The 19578-nt window shown below is 44.7% G+C and overlaps 2 protein-coding genes across 2 annotated transcripts; one reads left to right on the plus strand and one right to left on the minus strand.

Annotated features, from left to right (window-relative positions):
* The first annotated feature begins 4296 nt into the window (after positions 1–4296).
* ZNF174 (zinc finger protein 174) lies at positions 4297–8978 on the plus strand. Its single transcript, XM_006874900.1, has 3 exons — positions 4297–4704; positions 5822–6005; positions 8416–8978. The coding sequence occupies exons 1-3, from the start codon at positions 4297–4299 to the stop codon at positions 8976–8978; spliced, it is 1155 nt and encodes a 384-aa protein (XP_006874962.1).
* Positions 8979–12241: 3263 nt separating this feature from the next.
* On the minus strand, positions 12242–18236 carry ZNF597 (zinc finger protein 597). Its single transcript, XM_006878227.1, is given in 6 exon segments — positions 12242–12283; positions 14048–14239; positions 14485–15128; positions 16702–16828; positions 18023–18108; positions 18197–18236. Coding segments are annotated over 6 exon segments (1131 nt in total).
* Between the last annotated feature and the right edge of the window lie 1342 nt (positions 18237–19578).

Below are 19578 nucleotides of genomic sequence, written 5' to 3' on the forward strand. Positions count from 1 at the left end.
CAGAGAAGAGAAAACTCTGGGGAACTCTTGTTAGCCAAGGTGCTCAAGGAGGTGGGCGTGGGAAGGATATGAAGGACAGTGGAGTTCCTGGCCTTTGTGGAGTTCCCACAGGCCTAGGTGTTATCTAAGTTCAGGTACTCAATCTGGATGTAGTTCATGGGGGTTCTTGATGGAGCTGGTTCCAGAATCAGTTAGGACCGCAGGGCAGCTGGGGGCAGCGTGACTTGTTAAATGCTGGTCGGGTAGCTCTGCACATTCTGTAGGTCTGCAGCCAGCCCCTGCCTTACACTACCATGGCTTCCAACCACATAGCTCCTAACCCCTGGAGAGCAGGGTCTGCGCTGGGGGTAGATGAGCGTGGGAGCTGGCCACACCTGGTCACCAGGGAAGCATGGTGAAAAACAAGGAATCACACCTTTCCCGTCGCTTGTGTGAATCTGCTCTGCCTGGCCACATTCTGTCACCAAAGCTGCTACAAAATTTCAAGATGGTCATGCCGCATTTGGCCAGCTGGTCACCCATCAGTCTCCCTCTAGCCATTCCCTGGTCAGCGTCTTCTCCCAGCATGCACTCAGTCCATGTCTCTAACCTTTCCTCTGAAGTTCAGGGTTCCACAATTTTCATCTGCGTCTGTTTCAGTTGGTCTCTTGTATCTTTGTTGGAGTTCTGGTGTGGCGCTGTGGGTTAATGTGCCGGGATGCAAAGTTGGTGTGAACAACAAGGTAGGCAGTAGCCCAGTGACTCACTAACTCAAAGTGCTTGCTTATGGTGAAGAAGTTGTCATGACTTTGCCCCTTAATTGCTCTCTTATATATGTGGAAATATTTACAGCACATAGAAATCTGTCTGTAGAAATACCCTATGCCAGACCTATATATGGTCATGGGTGTAGGCCCATGTGTCTGCCAGTTTCCTCACTTACAGATTACTGTTTGTTATTACTGATGTTGCAGGATTCGCGGTGTATTTACCTTTGTGCTCTAACTCTGTGGCTTCCGTTGCCTTTGTGCTGTTGTGGTGATCATCCCCTTATTGTCTGTTGCCATTCTCTTCACACAAATTCATATGTGTCTATGGTGGCTCTGTATAAGAACGAAACTGGGAGCCAGCCACTCCATGGAAGAAATGGTAGGCTTTCTACTCCATGAAGATTTAAAGCCTCAAAAACTCTATATAGGGTCGCTATGAGTCAGAAATTGAAGTTATCAAGGACTTCATTCTTCTTGGATCAACTGTCAACACTCGTGGAAGCAGCAGTCAAGAGATCAGATGACGTATTGCATTGGGCAAATCTGCTGCACAGGAACTTTTTAAAGTATTGAAGAGCAGAGATGTCAGCTTGAGGACTAGGGTGTGCCTGACCCAAGCCATGGTGTTTTCAATAACCTCATATGGATGCAAAAGCTGGACAGTGAATAAGGAAGATCGTAGAAGAATTGATGCCTTTGAGTTGTGGTGTTGGAGGAGAATACTGAAAGTGCCATGGACTGCCAAAAGAACCAATAGAGCTGTTTTGGAAGAAGTACAACCAGACTGCTCCTTGGAGGCCAGGATGGCTAAGCTTCATCTCTCATACTTTGGACATATTGTCTGGAGGGAACAGTCACTGGAGAAGGATGTCATGCTGGATAAGATGGAGGGTCAGAGAAAAAGAGGAAGACCCCCAAAGAGATGGATCAGCCAGGTGGCATCATTGATGGCATCAAGTGTGGCAGCGGTAGTGAGGTTGGCCCAGGATCGGACATTGTTTCGTTCTGCTGTGCATGGGGTCGCTATGAGTCGGTTCCGACTCGATGGCACCTGACAACAACAACAACATGAGTCAGAATGGACTCAACGGCACTTAACAACAACAGTTATTTAGATGGAGTCCTGTTGTGGTGTTGTAGGATAAGCACTGGACTGCAAAGTTGGCTTGAACCTCAGTGTCGGCACTTCAAACTCACCAGCTGCCTTGGAAACTCTGTACAGGTCGCTCTGAGTCAGAACTGACTCCACGACACTTAATGACAGCATTATCTAATTAGTGATTTTCTCCCTGGTAGCCATCTTTTCTTACTCTCTGTGGAAACCTTCGCTGGACTTGTTATAATAGTGCACTCACACAGTTGTGCCCTCCAGGTTCGTCCACATTATGAGATGTTTCGTGGATTTGTTGTTATTAACATTGTTTTGTTGTTAAATGCGCTTGACTCAGTTCCAACTCATAGCAACTCTATGTAGGGTTTCTGAGGAGCAGCTGGTGGGTTTGAACCACTGACCTTGGGGTTAGCAGTCCAGTGCTTATCCTACAGTGCCACACCAGGACTTAGTATTCCATTATGTGTACATTCTTTGGTTTGTTTAAACATTCATTCATTGATGGGCATTTAGATTGTTTCTATCTTTTTGTGATTGTGAGTAATGCTGCTATGAATAGGGGTGTCCGTATACCTATCCAAGAGAATTAGGATCCATACTTAGTGGTCAGATTGCTGGATCAAATGGTCTTTGTATTTTTAAGTAGTTAAGGAAGTTCCATACCATTTTACACAGTGATTGTACTGTTGTACACTTCTATCAGCAGAGTCCGAGAGTTCCACTCTCTATACCTCCAGTAGCCTTTGATGATATCTCTGTTGTTTTTATTTGCATCTCTCTCTGGTAGCGTAGTGATTATGAATCGAGCTGCGAGCCTTAAGGTCAGCAGTTCAAAACTACCAGCTGCTCCACGGGAGAAAGATGAAGCTTTCTGCTCATGTAAAGATTTACAGCCTCGGAAACCCTGTACAGGGTCACTGTGAATCGGAACTGACTCCACAGTATTTAACAACAACAACAACAATGGTATTAGCAACCTGCAATATGCAGGTGATACAACCTTGCTTGCTGAAAGTGAAGAGGACTTAGTATATTTACTAATGAAGATCAAAGAGCACAGCCTTTGGTATGAATTGCATCTCAATATAAAGAAAACAAAAATCCTCACCACTGGACCAATAAACAACATTCTTACCAATGGAGAAAAGATTGACCGTTGTCAAGGACTTCATTCTTCTTGGATCAACTATCAACACTCTTGGAAGCAGCAGTCAAGAAATTAAACGACGTATTGCATTAGGCAAATCTGCTGCACAAGACCTTTTTAAAGTGTTGAAGAGCAAAGATGTCAGCTTGAGGACTAAGGTGTGCCTGACCCAAGCCTTGGTATTTTCAATAACCTCATGTGCATGTGAACGTTGGACAGTGAATAAGGAAGACTGTAGAAGAATTGATGCTTTTGAGTTGTGGTGTTGGAGGAGAATATTGAAAGTGCCATGGACTGCCAAAAGAACCAATAGATCTGTTTTGGAAGAAGTGCAGCCAGAGTGCTCCTTGGAGGCCAGGATGGCCAAACTTCGTCTCTCATACTTCGGACATATTGTCAGGAGGGACCAGTCACTGGAGAAGGATATCATGTTTGGTAAGGTGGAGGGTGAGAGAAAAAGAGAAAGATCCCCAGCGAGATGGATTGGCAAAGTGGCAACATCAGTTGGCTCAAGCATGGCAGCAATGGTGAGGTTGGCCCAGGATTGGGCAGTATTTCGTTCTGTTGTGCATAGGGTCGCTATGAGTTGGTCCTGACTCAATGGCACCTAACAACAACAATGGCTAATGGAAGGAGCTCTGGTAGCGTAGTGGTTACGAGTCGGACTGCTAGACCTCCATGTCAGCAGTTCAGAACTACCAGCTGTTCCATGGGAGAAAGATGAGGCTTTCTGCTCCTGTCAAGATTTATAGCCTCAGAAACCCTACGCAGGGTGAATTGGAACCAATTCCCCAGCACACCACCATCACCACCACCACCAATGGCTAATGGAGCCCTGGTGTAGCACTGTGGGTTAATGCGCTGGACTGCAAGGTCAGTGGTTCAAGCTCACCAGTCTCTCCTTGGAAACCCTATACAGGGTTGCTATGAGTCGGAACTGACTTGACAGCAGTTAGCAACAGCAGCAGATGATTTTGAGCTTTTCTTTTTGCGTGTCTTGGCCACCTGAATTTCTTCTTTGGTGACGTGTCTTTATGTCCACTATCCATTTTTCAATTGGGTTGTTTCTCCTTTTGCTGTGGAGGTGTTGGAAGTTTTCTATACATTTTGGAAGATTAATCCTTTGTCAGAGATGTCATTGCCAAATTTTTTCCCCCAAATCTGTAGGTTGTCTTTTTTTCCTCTTTTGGAGAAGCCTTTTGATGTGCACAAGTATTGGAATATCCTTTAATAAATCTCTTTCATTTTCATTTTAACAGAGACTCCAGTTTTCCTCTTTGACACCCCAAATGGCGGCTAAAATGGAGATAACTTTGAGCTTGCAGCCCCATTCTCCAGATTCGCCCAAACAAGAGAGGCACATAATAGCAAAGCTAGAAGACCGAAGGGAGCCTGCTTTGCAAAATAACTGCCCGGACCCTGAGCTCTCCCGCCAGCGCTTCAGACAGCTTTGTTATCAGGAAGTATCTGGGCCCATGGAGGCGCTCTGCCGCCTCGGGCAGCTCTGCCGGGACTGGCTGCAGCCCGACCGGCACTCAAAGGAGCACATCCTGGAGCTGCTGGTGCTGGAGCAGTTTCTGGCCATCCTGCCCCCAGAGATCCAGACCTGGGTGAGGAAAAGATGTCCAGCCAACAGCCAGGAGATCGTGGACCTGGTGGAAGAGTTTCACAGAGCCTCCAAGAGACCAAAGCAGTGGGTAAGGAAGGTCCCCTTTCCAGGGCCCCCAGCATCTCCCAGTTAGACACAGTCCAGAAATATAGACTGGACGAATTCTAAAGTGGCTCCAGCTCTATCTGAAACCCCCAGCAGTTTGTGACAGGTTTTCAACAAACGCAGCCACTGGCGCCTCCAGGGAGGAAGTCAAGGCCTCGTCATGGTTCTTGCTTGTTCCTTGAAGGTCCTCATGCCCTGGAAGAAGTTGGAAGGCTCTTGAATCTCTGCTGTCAACTCTGCCCACCCCGTCACCCCCAATTCCTCTTGAAGTTTTCCTGTCGTCAGAAGTCTTAGTCTTTGGATCAGGAAATTCCAGCTTAATTGGCTGTAATCCCTTCTCACGTGCACCCACCTACTCAGACCCAAGTCAAGTCATGTTGTTAAGTGCCATCAAGTCGATTCCAACTCTTAGCGACCCTATGTAGGATCTCCAAGGAGCTGCTGGTGGGTTTGAACCACTTGCCTTGTGGTTAGCAGCCCAGTGCTTATCTTACAGTGAGTGCCAAACCAGGAGTCCTGTCAAGGACTAGGCAGGAAGTAAACAGCGTGGTTCTTTGACAATAGGAACTGTTAGGGAATAGGGCTGGAGCAGTCCTCTTTGAGTCCGACTTCTGCTAGGATCTCCTTCCCAGAACAGCCTTTGGCAGTGCGTGTCTCACGGTCCCCCATCATAGTGATTCCCTTCCTATAGGATATGGAAGGCATGCTTATATGCTGGGAGTCTGATGTGCCAACACCATAACTGATGCTGATGTTTTTGTTCTAGCTCTCTTCTGATGCCTGTTTCTCCAGGCATTGAGAAAAGTTGAAACTTTAGGGGCGGTTGAAGCTCACCAGCTAGTCCTGGGAAACCCTATACAGGGTTGCTATAGGTTGGAACTGATTTGACAGCACTTAACAACTCAGGATCTATAGTAGCATTATTCTTGTCATTCTGATTCCTTTGAGGGTTTCAATGCTCTCTATCAAAGTTGGCCTTCAGGCTGGTGTCAGGAATTCCCAGGGTGGCGGGGTCATTACAGAGCAGTGAAAGTAAAGCTGTCCTCGGTCAGTCCTTGCTTGGCCCAAGCGCTCATCGACACGATGGGTCTTGTCCCTAGGTGGCTGTCTGTATGCAGGGACAGAGGGTGCTCTTGGAGAAAACTGGAGTTCAACTTGGAGAGCAGGAACTGCCTGACTTTCTGGAGGAGACTTCCGAAGCAGGACTTGAGGAGCAGCTGAGCCACCCTCATGGGGAGAAAGCCCAGCTCCTCCAGGAGCCAATCCTTAAATTGGCTGAGACAGGTAAACGCTCTGTTTCTCTCTTACTGGCCTTTCTGTACACGAAAGCATCTCGTGGTCCTCGAAAGGCATCGTCCAGATGTATGTGTATGTTTTAATGTTGCATGTAATTACAGATCTTTTATTTTAAAAATCTCACTAGAGTAATGGTGAGAAAATAAATATGTGCTCGCCATTTTCTGTTAATGAGGTTTTGACAGTCAGTTGCACAACAGGAATTATCTAGTACCTACTCTTCTGTTCCGTTTTGTAATTCTGTTCCTTTTTTTAATTAAGACGGATCATTAGAAAACGAGCACTTGGATCACCACTAAACTTCCATCCAAGCCGTGGCTGAGTTTCAACACTTAAAATGGCCCCAAGATTAGAAGGGGCCTAAACAATATTCCTTTTAGACCGAGTCCACACTCAGCAGTATTTTCTGATACTTCTTCCTCTTTGACATTGCTTGTGCTTGTTTTCGTCTGTTTCCTTGCCTCTGGTACTGTGCCCCAAGTGTGACTGCAAGTAACATGTTTGGGCGTTCTTAGTCATGTAAATACAGAACAGTTTGCAAGTTAGAGCAGAAGGTTCCATATAATGTACGACAATCCATGAAATATTATGATTTGATTATTCTTGAAATTCAAGGAAACGACAAGGCCTGGGCACCAGTAAAAAGCATGAGGGTTCTAGCTGACGTCGTTCCCCCCTGACCTACGGCCTTCATGGTTCTAAACATTGTGGTTTGGTTTTCATTTCTCTCAGGAGTCCTGGTGTAGCGCTGTGAGAAAATGCACTGGACTGCAAGGTTGGCAGTTCAAATTCACAAGCTGCTCCTTGGAAACCCTATACAATGTTGCTATGAGTCAGAAGTGACTCGGAGGCACTTAACAACAAAAACAGTGAACCCTGATGGTGGTGCAGGATAAGCACTGGATTGCTAACCGTAAGGTTGGTGGTTCAAACCCACCAGCTGCTTCATGGGCAAAAGATGAGGCTGTCTGCTCTTGTAAAGATTTCGTCTCCGAAACCCTGTGTAGGGTCACTGAGTTGGAATGGACTCAGTGACAGTGGATTTGGTTTTCTGGAATGCCTAATGATGTACCTTTTCAGTGGGCTTATTGACTATTTGTGTATCTTCTTTGGCAAAATGTCTATTCAAATTCTTTGCTTATTTTTCAATTTTTTTTTTTGTCTTTTGGCTGTTGGATCCTAAGAGTTCTTTTATTCTTTCGACTAGACTCTTAGCAGATACCTAATTTTTCAGTATTTTCTCCCATTCTGTAGACTGTCTGTCCACGTCTTAGTAGTGCTCTTATTATGATTACTATTATTATAGACTCTTTATTAAATTTTATACAAGGGTGAAAACCAGACAAGATAAACCTCGATCACCTGGGTGAGGGAAATCATGCATATGATACCACGATGAGTTTTCCAAGTAGTGTTGTTCTTTGATACATACTAGTCTTAATTTTGATGACGTCTAATTTATCCATTGTTTCTGATTGCTTGTGGTTGAAGTGTCAGAGTTGTTGTGTTTTTTAATTGCCCAATCCAGTGTCAGGAAGATTGACTTTCTATGGGTTTCCACAGTGTCACAGTTCCACCTCTTACGTTTGGCACACTGAAGCACTTGACTACTTGTCAAAAACGTTGATGCTTTGAACTCACCTAGAGGCACCACAGGAGACAGGTGTGACAATCTGCTTCTGAAAGGTCATAACCTTTAAAAGCCCATGGAGCAAGCGTACTTCTCCTCTGACAGACTTGGAGTTGCCAGGAGTCAGAATCCACAAAGACTACTCTTACGTTTAGGTCTTTAATCCATTTTAAGTTAAGGTGTTTTACATGGTGTGAGGCAGCTGGAGAATTTCTGTAATTAGACTACAGGTATAATCCAAAATATGGTTTCTAAACACGTTGTCAACTTTGTAATGAACGAAAACACCAGTTACTAGATTTATCATCCTTTGAGGAGAAAATGTCAACCAGTGTTCTAATAAGTGATGGGTATTTGTTGAAATAGCTCAGGTACAAAAGTGGCAATTTGTAAATATCATTCTTTCATTAATTGATGGGGTTTCATCAATTAATACCCAGTTTTGATGAGTTTTCTTTTCCATTCCATGTTCCTCCTTTCCTAAACTTTTCCCTAAAGGTAAGGAGAAAGGAGGTTGGAAAACTTGGTTTCTAATTTCAGTATAAATCAGAATCACCCCTAAGAGCTTATGTACTATGTAGATTTCCAGGTTCCACCCCAGGAGATGCTGGGAGAGAGGCGAGGACTTTGCTTGTTTGTTAACTCCAGTTGAGTGTCATGCAGCTGGCCAGTAGAGCACACGTTGAGAAGTCTTGCTGTCTGTTTCCTGTTTTGCTGAGGTTCATTCACGAACAGCTAGAAAATAGAACATATTCTTTCTAATTATAGAGGCCACCAGAATGAGAAGTGACAACAAGGAAAACCCACAACAGGATGGGACTAAAGGAGCAAAGCCTTGTGCAGTTTCAACTGACAGATGCAAAGAAAATGGTCTGCAGAGTCCTGAATCTAGAGTGGTGAATATGAGTGAACCCCGATTATCACCAAGACAGATGAGCCCCCCAAATGCTCAAAAGCCATTCACTCACCACCAAAGACATTGTAGGCAATTGGAATATATTAGCAGCCCCATAAAAAGCCACCTGTTGAGGGAGGTAAAGAAAAGCAACCATTTGGAACATCTTGGGCCCCCAAAGAAATCTTACAAATGCGATCACTGTGGGAAAAGCTTTTCATTTAATTCAGAATTGGAAAGACACAAGAGAGTCCATACAGGGGAAAGACCCTATACGTGTGAAGTGTGTGGAAACCGCTTTGGGCGGCAGTCAACCTTGCAGCTGCACCAAAGGATCCACACTGGAGAGAAACCGTTCCATTGTGACCTGTGTGGGAAAAGCTTCCGCCAGAAATCAAACCTTCACAAGCATCAAAGACTCCACCATGGAGTCTAAGGAGAGCTTCCTGCTTTACAGTCAGTAGGAAGGTATTTGTATGACTCCTTCCCTGATTGCATGTAAATCACAAAGACTACATGACTTACAAGGAAAGGTTCCTGAGGAAGTGATGGTGCACATTGGGCGTGTATGAGAACACCCTGAAGAGGTGGACCAGGAGATTGTTCATGTAGCGTGTCAAAAACGGTGATGAGATGGCAGGTCAGGGCTGTGGGTCAAAGAAGTGCATTCACTTGGAGAGCAAGAAGTAAATACTGTGGAAGAAACAAGATGCTCCTGGCCCCTTTATTGTGAAATGTTTTCCTTACTGCTTTGTCTTCTAAAATAGGCTCAAGGATAAAGTCTACATAGGGTTGTACATTTCCTGTCACATCAGGCCTTCTTTATTATGCTCACACCTGTTGAATAAAGGTGAGTGATCCACCACCACTTTAAGGCAAAAGTTAACTGGGATGTACATCCCGATATTCCATAGGTAATTCCTGGCTGCTCAGGACAAAGGCTTGCATTAAATGAGTCTGTCATGCTTGTGTTTCCAAATAACTAAAATTTTTCAAATGCTTTGACACAGAAGGACCACATACACGTGATCCTCTCTATATCATGTATATGCAGATACACACATACACACATGTATGACATATATATGACCTTTTGTATATTAAAACATGTCTAATTCAGAAAAGAAGTCCATACAGCAGCTCCAGTCAAGAGACAGAGAAGTGTTATTGAGAGGTGAGAAAGCCTGTTACCCACTATAAAGGATTGTTAAGGACAGGAATCTTGTTTTTCTATCATTGTAACTTTTGGAATTAGCCTGTGCCCAAGACATTCAGTAATTAATTAAGGACCCTGCTTTCCCTGCCAGACTCATTTCTGCTTCAGATCTATTGGATGCAGCAGGCCAAAACCTCTGCTGAAGCACAGTGACCTACTCCATGTTCCCCTTCCTAAGTACTGTTATGTATCCCATGTCTATCTTGAACCAATTTGGTTAAAGAGGCTTGCTCCCCAAAGGAAAGGAACATAGATTTCCATTTTTCTTATTTATAAGAGTTGGAGACAGGAACTCTTACTGAAACAAGAGTTCTGCTTCCTGTGTTTTAAGTTCTCCAAAAAGAATAAAGACTGCTTTTGAGTGTTTCTCCTGGTTACAGAATCCGTGTGTTTATTGTTGAATTTTAGTATCACGCTGTACTGGTTCAACTCTGGACCTTGAAAATACAAAATTACCACTCTCCACGTCATTCCTGTTTCTAAACGGTTTTCAAGTGTGTCCCACTGCTTCCCTTCCCTGAAAGCCAAGTTAACGTTCACAGACAGAGAGCTCAGCTCCAGGTAAGTAGGCTCAGTAAGGAAGTAGGGCCATGGGTGCTCGGCTGCGTTTGCAGGTGTGGGCTCAGTTCTTCAGATATAAGCCCCTCATTCCCTTTACCTTGTGGGGTCCCATCAGAAGACCTCAGTACAGAATGCTAACCTGGTTTGCAATCAGCTTCTATTCACAGCACCCCAACCTAATCTTTTCTGTGCAGCCCATGGACATTTTGTGATCTTTTCTGGACCTTGTCTTGTATTCACCCATGTGATAATGGGGATGATTTGGTCAGGTTATATGGTTCCTGAGCTGCCCTTGGGGAAATGGGGAAGAGACGGGAAGTATCAATGAATAGATGAGGAATTTGGACCTCACATTTCTCTGAAAGGCATTTTCATTCTCTAGTGGATAAGAACTGTGTAAATCTATTTCTTAACACCATCATCATTACCATCAAAAGTAACAGTAACTCCCCAGTACCATCCTAAATAGTCAGTGTGGACATTTTTTCACAATTGTTTTTAAACCAAAAATGTGTTTTTTTTTTCAATTTTATTGAGGTTTATTTCACATATAAAGTTTATCCATTTAACAGGTACAGTTCAGTGGTATTAGTGTATTCGAAGTTGTGTAACCATCAGCACAGTATAGTTTTAGGACATTTTCCAAAGCCCAGAGAAAAACAAGCAATCATGAACAGTTACTCCCCATCCCAAACCCTACTCATCACCTTTTTTCACTATGTTTTAGTCTTGTTGGAGCCTGTATCTCTACTTTATTCTTTTTATTGCCAGGTAACAATCCGTTATACATACCACATATTTATCCATTAATCAGCTGATGGACACTTGGGTGGTTTCCACCTTTATTATGAATAATACTGCTGTAAATATTTATATACACGTTTTTGTGTGGACATGAGTTTTCATTTCCCCTGACTATCTACCTAAAGATGAAATAGCTGCATCATATGGTAACTGTCGAGTAGGTTCCAACTCAGCGACCCTGCCTCTGGTGTCCGAGAGCAGCTAGTGGATTTGAATCCCTGACTCCCCAGACTGTTGTAAGGAGAGATAGGGAACAACAGTGTATGTTGTCAGATGGAACATGGGCCCCATCTGAAACCTACAACAGATGCCTGTACACACTTCTAATGAGATCACTTAGTTGGCTTTTTACGCAGATGATCAAAAGAACACTTTCCTACTGAAATTCCACAGGGACAAGTTTCATAAGCAATGCGACATACTCTTTATTCACATACACTATAACCTGTTAGACCTCCCCCTTGTACATTTATGAGGCAGATTGGCAAATTAATTTGAGTAAAATCTAGTTTCAGGTTATTAAACATCTTGTGCTACAGCCATCAGAACACTGTCACCTAATTATATGGAATCCCGGAGTCTAAAGTTCACAAAGACATTTACTGTTGGCTCTGCATTTTATCATGTTTATTTAGTTTTAACTTCCTGAGGTCTTGAGTTAGTCGTGTTCTGAATTAGGGGAGACAGGTACAGGCTAAGACCTATAACAAGAAAGCTCTAAATATAACTCTTTCCAGTGGAACTCTTTGGAGAGCAACAAAATTCTTTAATTTTAAAATGACAAAATGTAAGCTGATAACATCTAAATTCCATCTGATTAATGTTTCATTGGTGTTGACTGTTTAACAACCCTGATATTTTAATAATCGTATGACGGACTTGTTGGAGACACATTTTCATCACTATTTTGACAACAAAAAACCATGAAATTTGTCTGCATCCCTTTCTTTGGTGTGGAGCTTTCACTTTTAATATAATGTCAAAGGCGCAGCTGCAAACCCTACTCAACCCACTGTTCAAAGCAATAAACATTTGCATATTCAGTTTGTCATCCTGGTATTAACTTACATCCAGTATTTGTGAATAGCAATTAACACAATAGGTTAATAATATATCATTCATTCAATGACAATTTTGTGGATTCTGCCCATCAGTTGGTACTAGAAAGACAGAAGTAAAAAGCTATCATAAAGACAGCCTGGCTCTTACCAGCTGATATGACCTCTTCCTTCAATTCTCTGGGCTCAGAGAATCTTGAATTACATCCAGCATACAGGTTTAGGTACAAGGATACAATAAGGTAGCAGCAGAAAACATGCCTACATCTGAGCAACTGACACTCAGCGTTTTATTTTTCTCAATTTTCTGCACTCCAAATTAACAATATAACACCAAAACCCCATGTTGATTACATTCCTATGTTTCTGTAAACATGCCATTTTTTTAATCTCTTAGTTTTGGCATAATCTCCCAAAATCTGGAGTCAATAAAAATGGAGAGGTTAACTATTAAGAAAGTCTCATCTGGACTATTAAGAAAGTCCATTGTGAGGTCTGGAAAAGATCCATGACATCACCGTCCTTACACTTTCTCAGGAACAAAGGATGGCAAAAACCTGGTGCTGCCAAGTCAGTCCTGACTCCCAGCGACCCTGAAGGCACACAACAGCCTCACAGGGTCTCCAAGGCTGGCATCTTTACAGAGCAGCTGGTGGGCTCAAACCACTGACCTTTCAATTAGCAACAAAGTGCTTAACCATGACACACCTGGACGCCTTTCCCTAAACAGCATTTACTATTATTCACAGCAAAACATACAAAATGCTTTGATAGGCAAATCGCCCTATGAAGGTCATCGTAAAAAGAAATAGGCCCTACCACCACCTCTGAATTCCTGGTCTGAGGCTGTAGGTAAGCACTGGCCTGATAACCACAAGGTTGGTGGTTCAAACTCACCAGCCATTCCCTGGAAACCCTACACAGGGTCACTCTGAATTAGAACTGACTCGAGGACACTTAACAACAACCATCCCCTCTATGTGCCTCTCCCCAGATCCAACCAGCAGAAAAGATCTGTAGTGAGATTGCCAAAACCCCTTGTAAACACCCATATCCCAAGGTGGAAGTCCCACGGATATCAGCAGCCACTGTGGCTGCTGTGGGTTAATGTGCCAGATTGCAAAGGCCTTTGAACTGCAAGGGCAGCGGTTCAAGCTCACCAGTCACTGCTCGGAAACCCTATACTGGGTCGCTATGGGTCAGAACCTACTCGATGGCACTTAACAAAAACAAGCCAATAACTAATCCACCCATGTGAGAACTCTGTAAAGGGGGGAGGTAGTCTCTAGGAATCCGCATAAAGAATATTAATTTCATACAGATAATACATTCAAAGACTCTGTAATGGGGGGAGGTAGTCTCTAGGAGTCCGCATAAAGAATATTAATTTCATACAGATAATACATTCAAAGTTACAGCAAAGTATGTTGTTGTCAAGTGCCGTCAAGTTGATTCCGACCCACAGCGACCCTGTAAATGAAATTAAAAGAACCCTGGATATACTCAGTATGTTTTTTTAGTTATGAAACAGAAACACTGCCTAAATTGAGTCTGTGGAGAGTGCAGTGGCTTTGTAAGATAAGCACTAGATTATGAACCACAAGGTTGGCAGCGTGAGCCCACCAGCCACTCTGTGGGAGAAAAATGACGTTTTCTGCTCCCACAAAGATTTGCAGCCTCAGAAACCCTATAAAGAATCGCTGTTGAGTTGGAACCAACTTGATAGCACCTAACAGCAAACTGAGGCCGTAGTGAGAAGCAAGTGACGTGTGTATAAAGGGCAAAGTAGTTAGTGAGGGCCCGGGCACAGGAAGGATACACCTAACAGATAATGAAAAACAAAAGTCTTGTGAAAATGTGTTGTACTTGCATGGTGTTTGTCACATGGGTTTGCTGATGAAGAACAAGATGCATTTCCAACCTGAAACCTTTCCCACAGATGATACATTTGAAAGGTTTCTCTGCATGGCTTTTCTGGTGGCATGCCAGTTCTGATTCCAAAATAAAATGTTTTGCATACGTGAGGCTTTTCCTCCATGTGACGTTCTGATGCGAAATCTGTTCAGAGAAATGATGGCAGGTGGCCTCACACAGGACATTTGAAGGGTTTACATTTTGAGAGTGACAGTTTCCCCCGTGACCACTGTATCATTTGGAGTCCTTGTCCTCTCTCCCATCCCCTTCTTTGGGAAGACAAGGTATGAGGGCTGTCCGGCACTCTCCACACGCTGGTAACCAGCTGCCAATGTTTGCATTTTCTCCTAGAGATTTCCCGTCTGACCAAAGCAGTCACCAGAGTTAGCATGTTCACAGGCTTTTTCTGCAGTGTGGGATTTTTGGTGGCGGTCCAGTCCTGGGAGCTACAAAAACCCTTTCCCACATATCCCACACATATATGGCTTCTTCTTTCTATGGACAGTCATGTGCCTGGACAGATGTGAGTGCCGACGGAAGCTGGTACCACACTCAACACATTTATAAGGCTTTTCACCAGTATGGATTCTCCTGTGTATCCTCAAGTTGGTTCAGTGACTGAAGAGTTTCCCACAGTCACCACATTTATACTTTTTGTCTGCGGAATGATTTTTTGGATGCGAAACAAGTTATGAAGTATCATGGGTGCTTTGGTCACACCCTGGGGATTTGGTTTTGGCTTCTTCCCAAGGTGATTCAAGAATTGCATTAAGTGTTCTGGTTCCTAAACACTGAGAAAGCTCTACTAATGGAGTGTGGTTCTCAATGGTAACTAAAAGGCTTATCAATCTTTTTTTGCAAGTGACAGTTCCAGCTGGTATTTTTCCTTCCTGTTTTCCAACTTCATCTTCCGAGGACTTTTCTGGATAATAGATAAGGGGCACAGCAAAGGAGTACTTTTCTACGGCAAATTCTTCAAATTCCATAGACTCTACACTGAACTGCTGATTATTTCCAAGCTTGTCTTTCTCACCTACTGATAAAAAAGAAAGCAAAGCAAAGCATAGACAACGCTCTCAAGTGGTACTGAGGAAACAAGCTAAGGCAGTTACAGCGAATACCAAGGAATTGTATGTGAATTAACCTATAACCGTGACATGATAACATACTAAGTCAGGAACCAGAAGGCTGTAGGAACTTCCCCAGCTCCAGTTCGAGGGGAGCCTGCAAGGGGAGACAGCAGAGAACAAGCAGGCAGAGTCCACCAGGATAGGTAATAAGGAAAACCTTCTTGGAGCCACTGTCTAGAGGTGGGGTCTTCCAGTTAGTCTATTTAACTGGACCCAAGAGTTTTTAAGTTATCTCACATGATAAGCTGGGCAGAAAATATAACCCATAACCTGGAGAAAACTCAATCAATAGGGATAAACCCAGGAATGGTACAAATAGTAACAGTAAACAGATTCAGCTATTTAAAATAAAAGGCCCATTGTCATCAAGTCACGACCCTGGGGGACACAGTAGAAGCGCCCCACGTGGTTTTCCAAAGCTGCAAATCTTTATGGAAGCAGACTGCCACATCTTTCTTCGGTGGGATGGCCAGTAGGGTTAAACTGCTGACCTTCTGGATAATAGCAGAGCACTTAACCACTGCACCACCAGGGCAAACTACTCTAATTCAAGAAGGTACAGAGAAAAATTGTCATAATTAAGAAGTTAAGAAAGAAATGGAGACTACAAAATAGGAATTATGGGCTAGCGCAACCTTCGTCAGGGGTAAAATATACTCAGATATTTTGTGCGGAAAGAGTACTTCCTGCATATCACTCCTCCGGATGAGAAAGCAATAGCACCACTTCGAGCTTCAATGTCACCATGCAATTGTTTGTCCATAGTACCGTGATGGCGTGTGTGTGCTTCTGGAAACTATGCCACTGGTATCTTAAATACCAAGAGGGTAACACGTGGTGGACCGGTTTCAGTGGAGCTTCCGGATTTAAGAGAGGCTAGGAAGAAGGAGAGGCAGACCAATCCTGCATTAGGATAGGTTACTATTGGACACCTGGTGTGGCACTGCAGAATCAGCACTGGACTGCGCACCACAAGATCAGCAGTTCAAACCCACTAGCGGCTCCTCGGAAACCCTATACAGGGTCGCTGAGTAGGACTGACTCGACAGCATTTCACAACAAGGATGGCTCATGGGAGAGCAGTACATCTCTGTACAATAAGCACTGGACTGCAAATCACAAGGTCGGCAGTTAGAGCCCACCAGCTGCTCCCCAGGAGAAAGATGAGGCTTTCTGTTTCCACAAAGATGCACAGCCTAAGAAACCTTATACAGTTTGCTCTGATTCAGAACCAACTCAAAAGTACTTAACAAGGATGTCTCATGTAAAATTACAGTAACACTAGACTGGATTTTGCATTTTAAAAAACTATCTGACATTTTGAAACATGCTGTCCCATGAACGTTCTTATTATATTCATGTAAATCATCCAGGTCTAGGTCCCACTTTCCAAAACCAACAAGTGGAAGAGGCATGAAATCCTAATCCTAGAATTGACCAAAATTCCAAAATGCAGGGAAAAAACAATGGTCTTACCTAGCCAGGCCACATCCTGGAAACACCTGTGTGTGGCATCTCTGCTGAGGGCCCTCTGGGCAGGGCACAGACTCACACACTCCTCTTGGGAAAAATATACAGCCAGATCCTCAAACAGCACAGACACCTGAACAAACATGAAATCCCATCTTAGTATAAATGGCTTGAGGGCCTGGACCCACTCAGTAATGGAGGACTAAGCAAAGCTAGAAATGTCAGGTGCATAGGAGAAAAGGGCTTGGGATCAATGGTTTTCTGAGTGCTGGAGATGGAGTAAAAATGGACGAGGTTGGGGAAAGAGCGTGTGCACTGGCCATACATTTTGAGGGCATGGTATAAAGACTTTAAACTCTGAAAGGGTAGTGTGTTGGGGGGGTTGGGGGGAAAGGCAAGTGAGAGAACAGGTCTTGAGGAGAGAAACCATTAAGTAAGGATGGCTAGGGTAAAGGGAAACCTGAGCAGCCCGGGAAAAATTACAAAAAGGGACGAGGGTCTTAGGCTTCTTTCAACATCCTTCCCTGACGTCATCGGATGGTGTACTGGGTCACATGTTGGTGTAACTTCCTAAATTTCAATCCACCAGCCACTCCTCCAGAGAAACAAAAGGCAGCTGCTCCCTAAGGCTTTACAGTCTTGGAAACCCTATGGAGCAGTTCAGCTCAGTCCTACAGGCTCCGGACAGAATCGACTGGAAGGCAGTGGGTTTTACCCCACTTTTCCCTAAGTTTGTTGGTGTTAAGTGCCCTCGAGTAGTTCTGACTCCTGGCGACCTGTTGTACAGTTCCCAGGTGTGCCGCTGTGGGTCAATGCGCTGGACCGCAAAGTCGGTTCCAACCGCGAGGTCAGAAGTTCAAGCTCACCAGCTGCTCCTGGGGTTTGGTGGGAACTGACTCAACAACACTTAACAACAGTTCCCAATGAGCAGCTGGTGGGTTTGAACTAGCGACCTTGTGGTTATCAGTTCAGTCCTTATCCTACAGCATCACACAAGGACTCCCTAAGTTTATGGGTCTATACAGCAATAGGACTTCGAAGTGCTTACACACCGGGGTTGTTGTTGTTACTGCTTTTAATTCAACAGACAAAGCCTGAAAACTGGCACTTCTGAGTAGTCCAGGAAGTTTGAGAAACTTTGTTTTAGCTTTTCCAAGGGGCCCTGATCCCATCCAGTGATGTGAGAGTGTGAGAAACGATTTCTTCTAGGGCCCTGGCTTAGGAACAAAGACGGCTTCCCATGCTCACAGGTATGCCCGCTTCCCAAGAGCAGGCCGAGGTTGGAAAGCCGCACCGGAAGCTGAATGGCGGAGGGACCTCGCCTCACCTGGGCCGCGGGGGTAGAGAGCGTGGACGCCATGTGGAGGGCAGAGGTGGTCAGTTTCAAGTCACGACAGGAACTTCGGGACAAAACTGGGAGGGGAGAAAACAGTTCTTACAGGGGTCAGTTCAGTTCTAGTGCTCCTCCACGCCCCCCCTGGGCTCCCTGGCTTTCCCAAACCTCCTGAAGATCCGAGGCGACTGCTCCTTTCACCGGCCATCCCTTTAGAGAGCCGAAAGCCACGGCTGGCCGGCCCTCACTTACCACACTGCGGCTAATGACCTCAGAAAGTCTCGTCCTAACCCGGCAGAAACAACAAAAAGAAATCCCCAAAAGAGAACTGAGAGCACCGAAAGAATGCCACGACCCCACACTAGCCCATGCTGAAGCCAACAAAAAAAACCCCCACACAATGCCCGTCCCAACTATATACTATCCTGCCCAGTGATTGGCTTGTGTGGCCCCAGAGAGGGCTGTCCTTCTTGAGTGCTAACCAATCGAACACTTTAACGGAAGATCGGGCATTCTGGGAGATGTAGTTTCCCCTCCGTTTCTAAAAGTATTTCCGGTTCCGCTGACTAAGTCTCCCCAGGGATCTCCATGTCCGGTAACCTGGCGAAATGGAGCTTCTTTTTTATGGTAAGCACCCGAAGGTTTGGAGTCCTGGTGTGGCGCTGTGGGCTAATGCGCTGGACTGCAAAGTAGTTTGAGCCGCACGGTCGGTGGTTCAAGCTCACCAGTTGCTCCTTGGAAACTATACAGGGTCGCTATGGGTCGGAACACACTCGACGGCACTTAACAACAACAACCCCAAGATTATAATGTTTCCAAGAGGAAAGAAAACCAGAAGAGCTGGAATTTGGGGAACCAGAAAGAGTCTAACGAAATACGGTTTCTGCTAACAGTGCCCTGTGGCGTGCAATTTGAGTTCGGTCCTTCTAAAGTGAAGGAGAGGCGGACGTCTGCGTCTGCTTTTCCACAGTTCAGACCGGCGTGCGTCGGGCTGCTAGTCTTCGACGCAAAATATTTTAGGTTCCTTTTGCTCCTTGACTGACGCATCGGACTTCAAGCGGGACTACAGCTATCCATTTGCTTTCTAGGAAGATGTGTTCCTCCTCATACCTCATATTGACGCTGTAGGCTAAGCCCTTGACCGCAAAGTCGTTTTGAACCACAAGGTTGGCGGTTCAAATTCACCAGTCGCTCCTTGGAAACCCTATACAGGGTCGCTATGGGTCAGAACCAGCTCGATGGCACTTAACTAGAGCCAGATGGAGCCCTGGTGTGATGGTAGGATAAGCACTGGACCACAACATCGGCGGTTCAAACTCATCAGCTGCTACTTGGACACCCTATACAGGATCGCTATAAGTTGGAACAAACTCGACAGCACTTACAATAGTGAGTCAGAACAGAGTCCTGGTGTGGCGCTATAGGATAAACACTGGACCACAAGGTCGACGGCTCAAACCCACCAGGCACTCCTCGGAATCCCAGGGTCACTATGAGTCAGAACCAACTCGATGGCCCTTAACAACAATGTCAGTCGAAACCAAATTGGT

The sequence above is a fragment of the Chrysochloris asiatica genome, unplaced genomic scaffold, assembly GCF_000296735.1.
Source record: "Chrysochloris asiatica unplaced genomic scaffold, ChrAsi1.0 scaffold00305, whole genome shotgun sequence".
Taxonomy (NCBI): Eukaryota; Metazoa; Chordata; class Mammalia; order Afrosoricida; family Chrysochloridae; genus Chrysochloris; species Chrysochloris asiatica.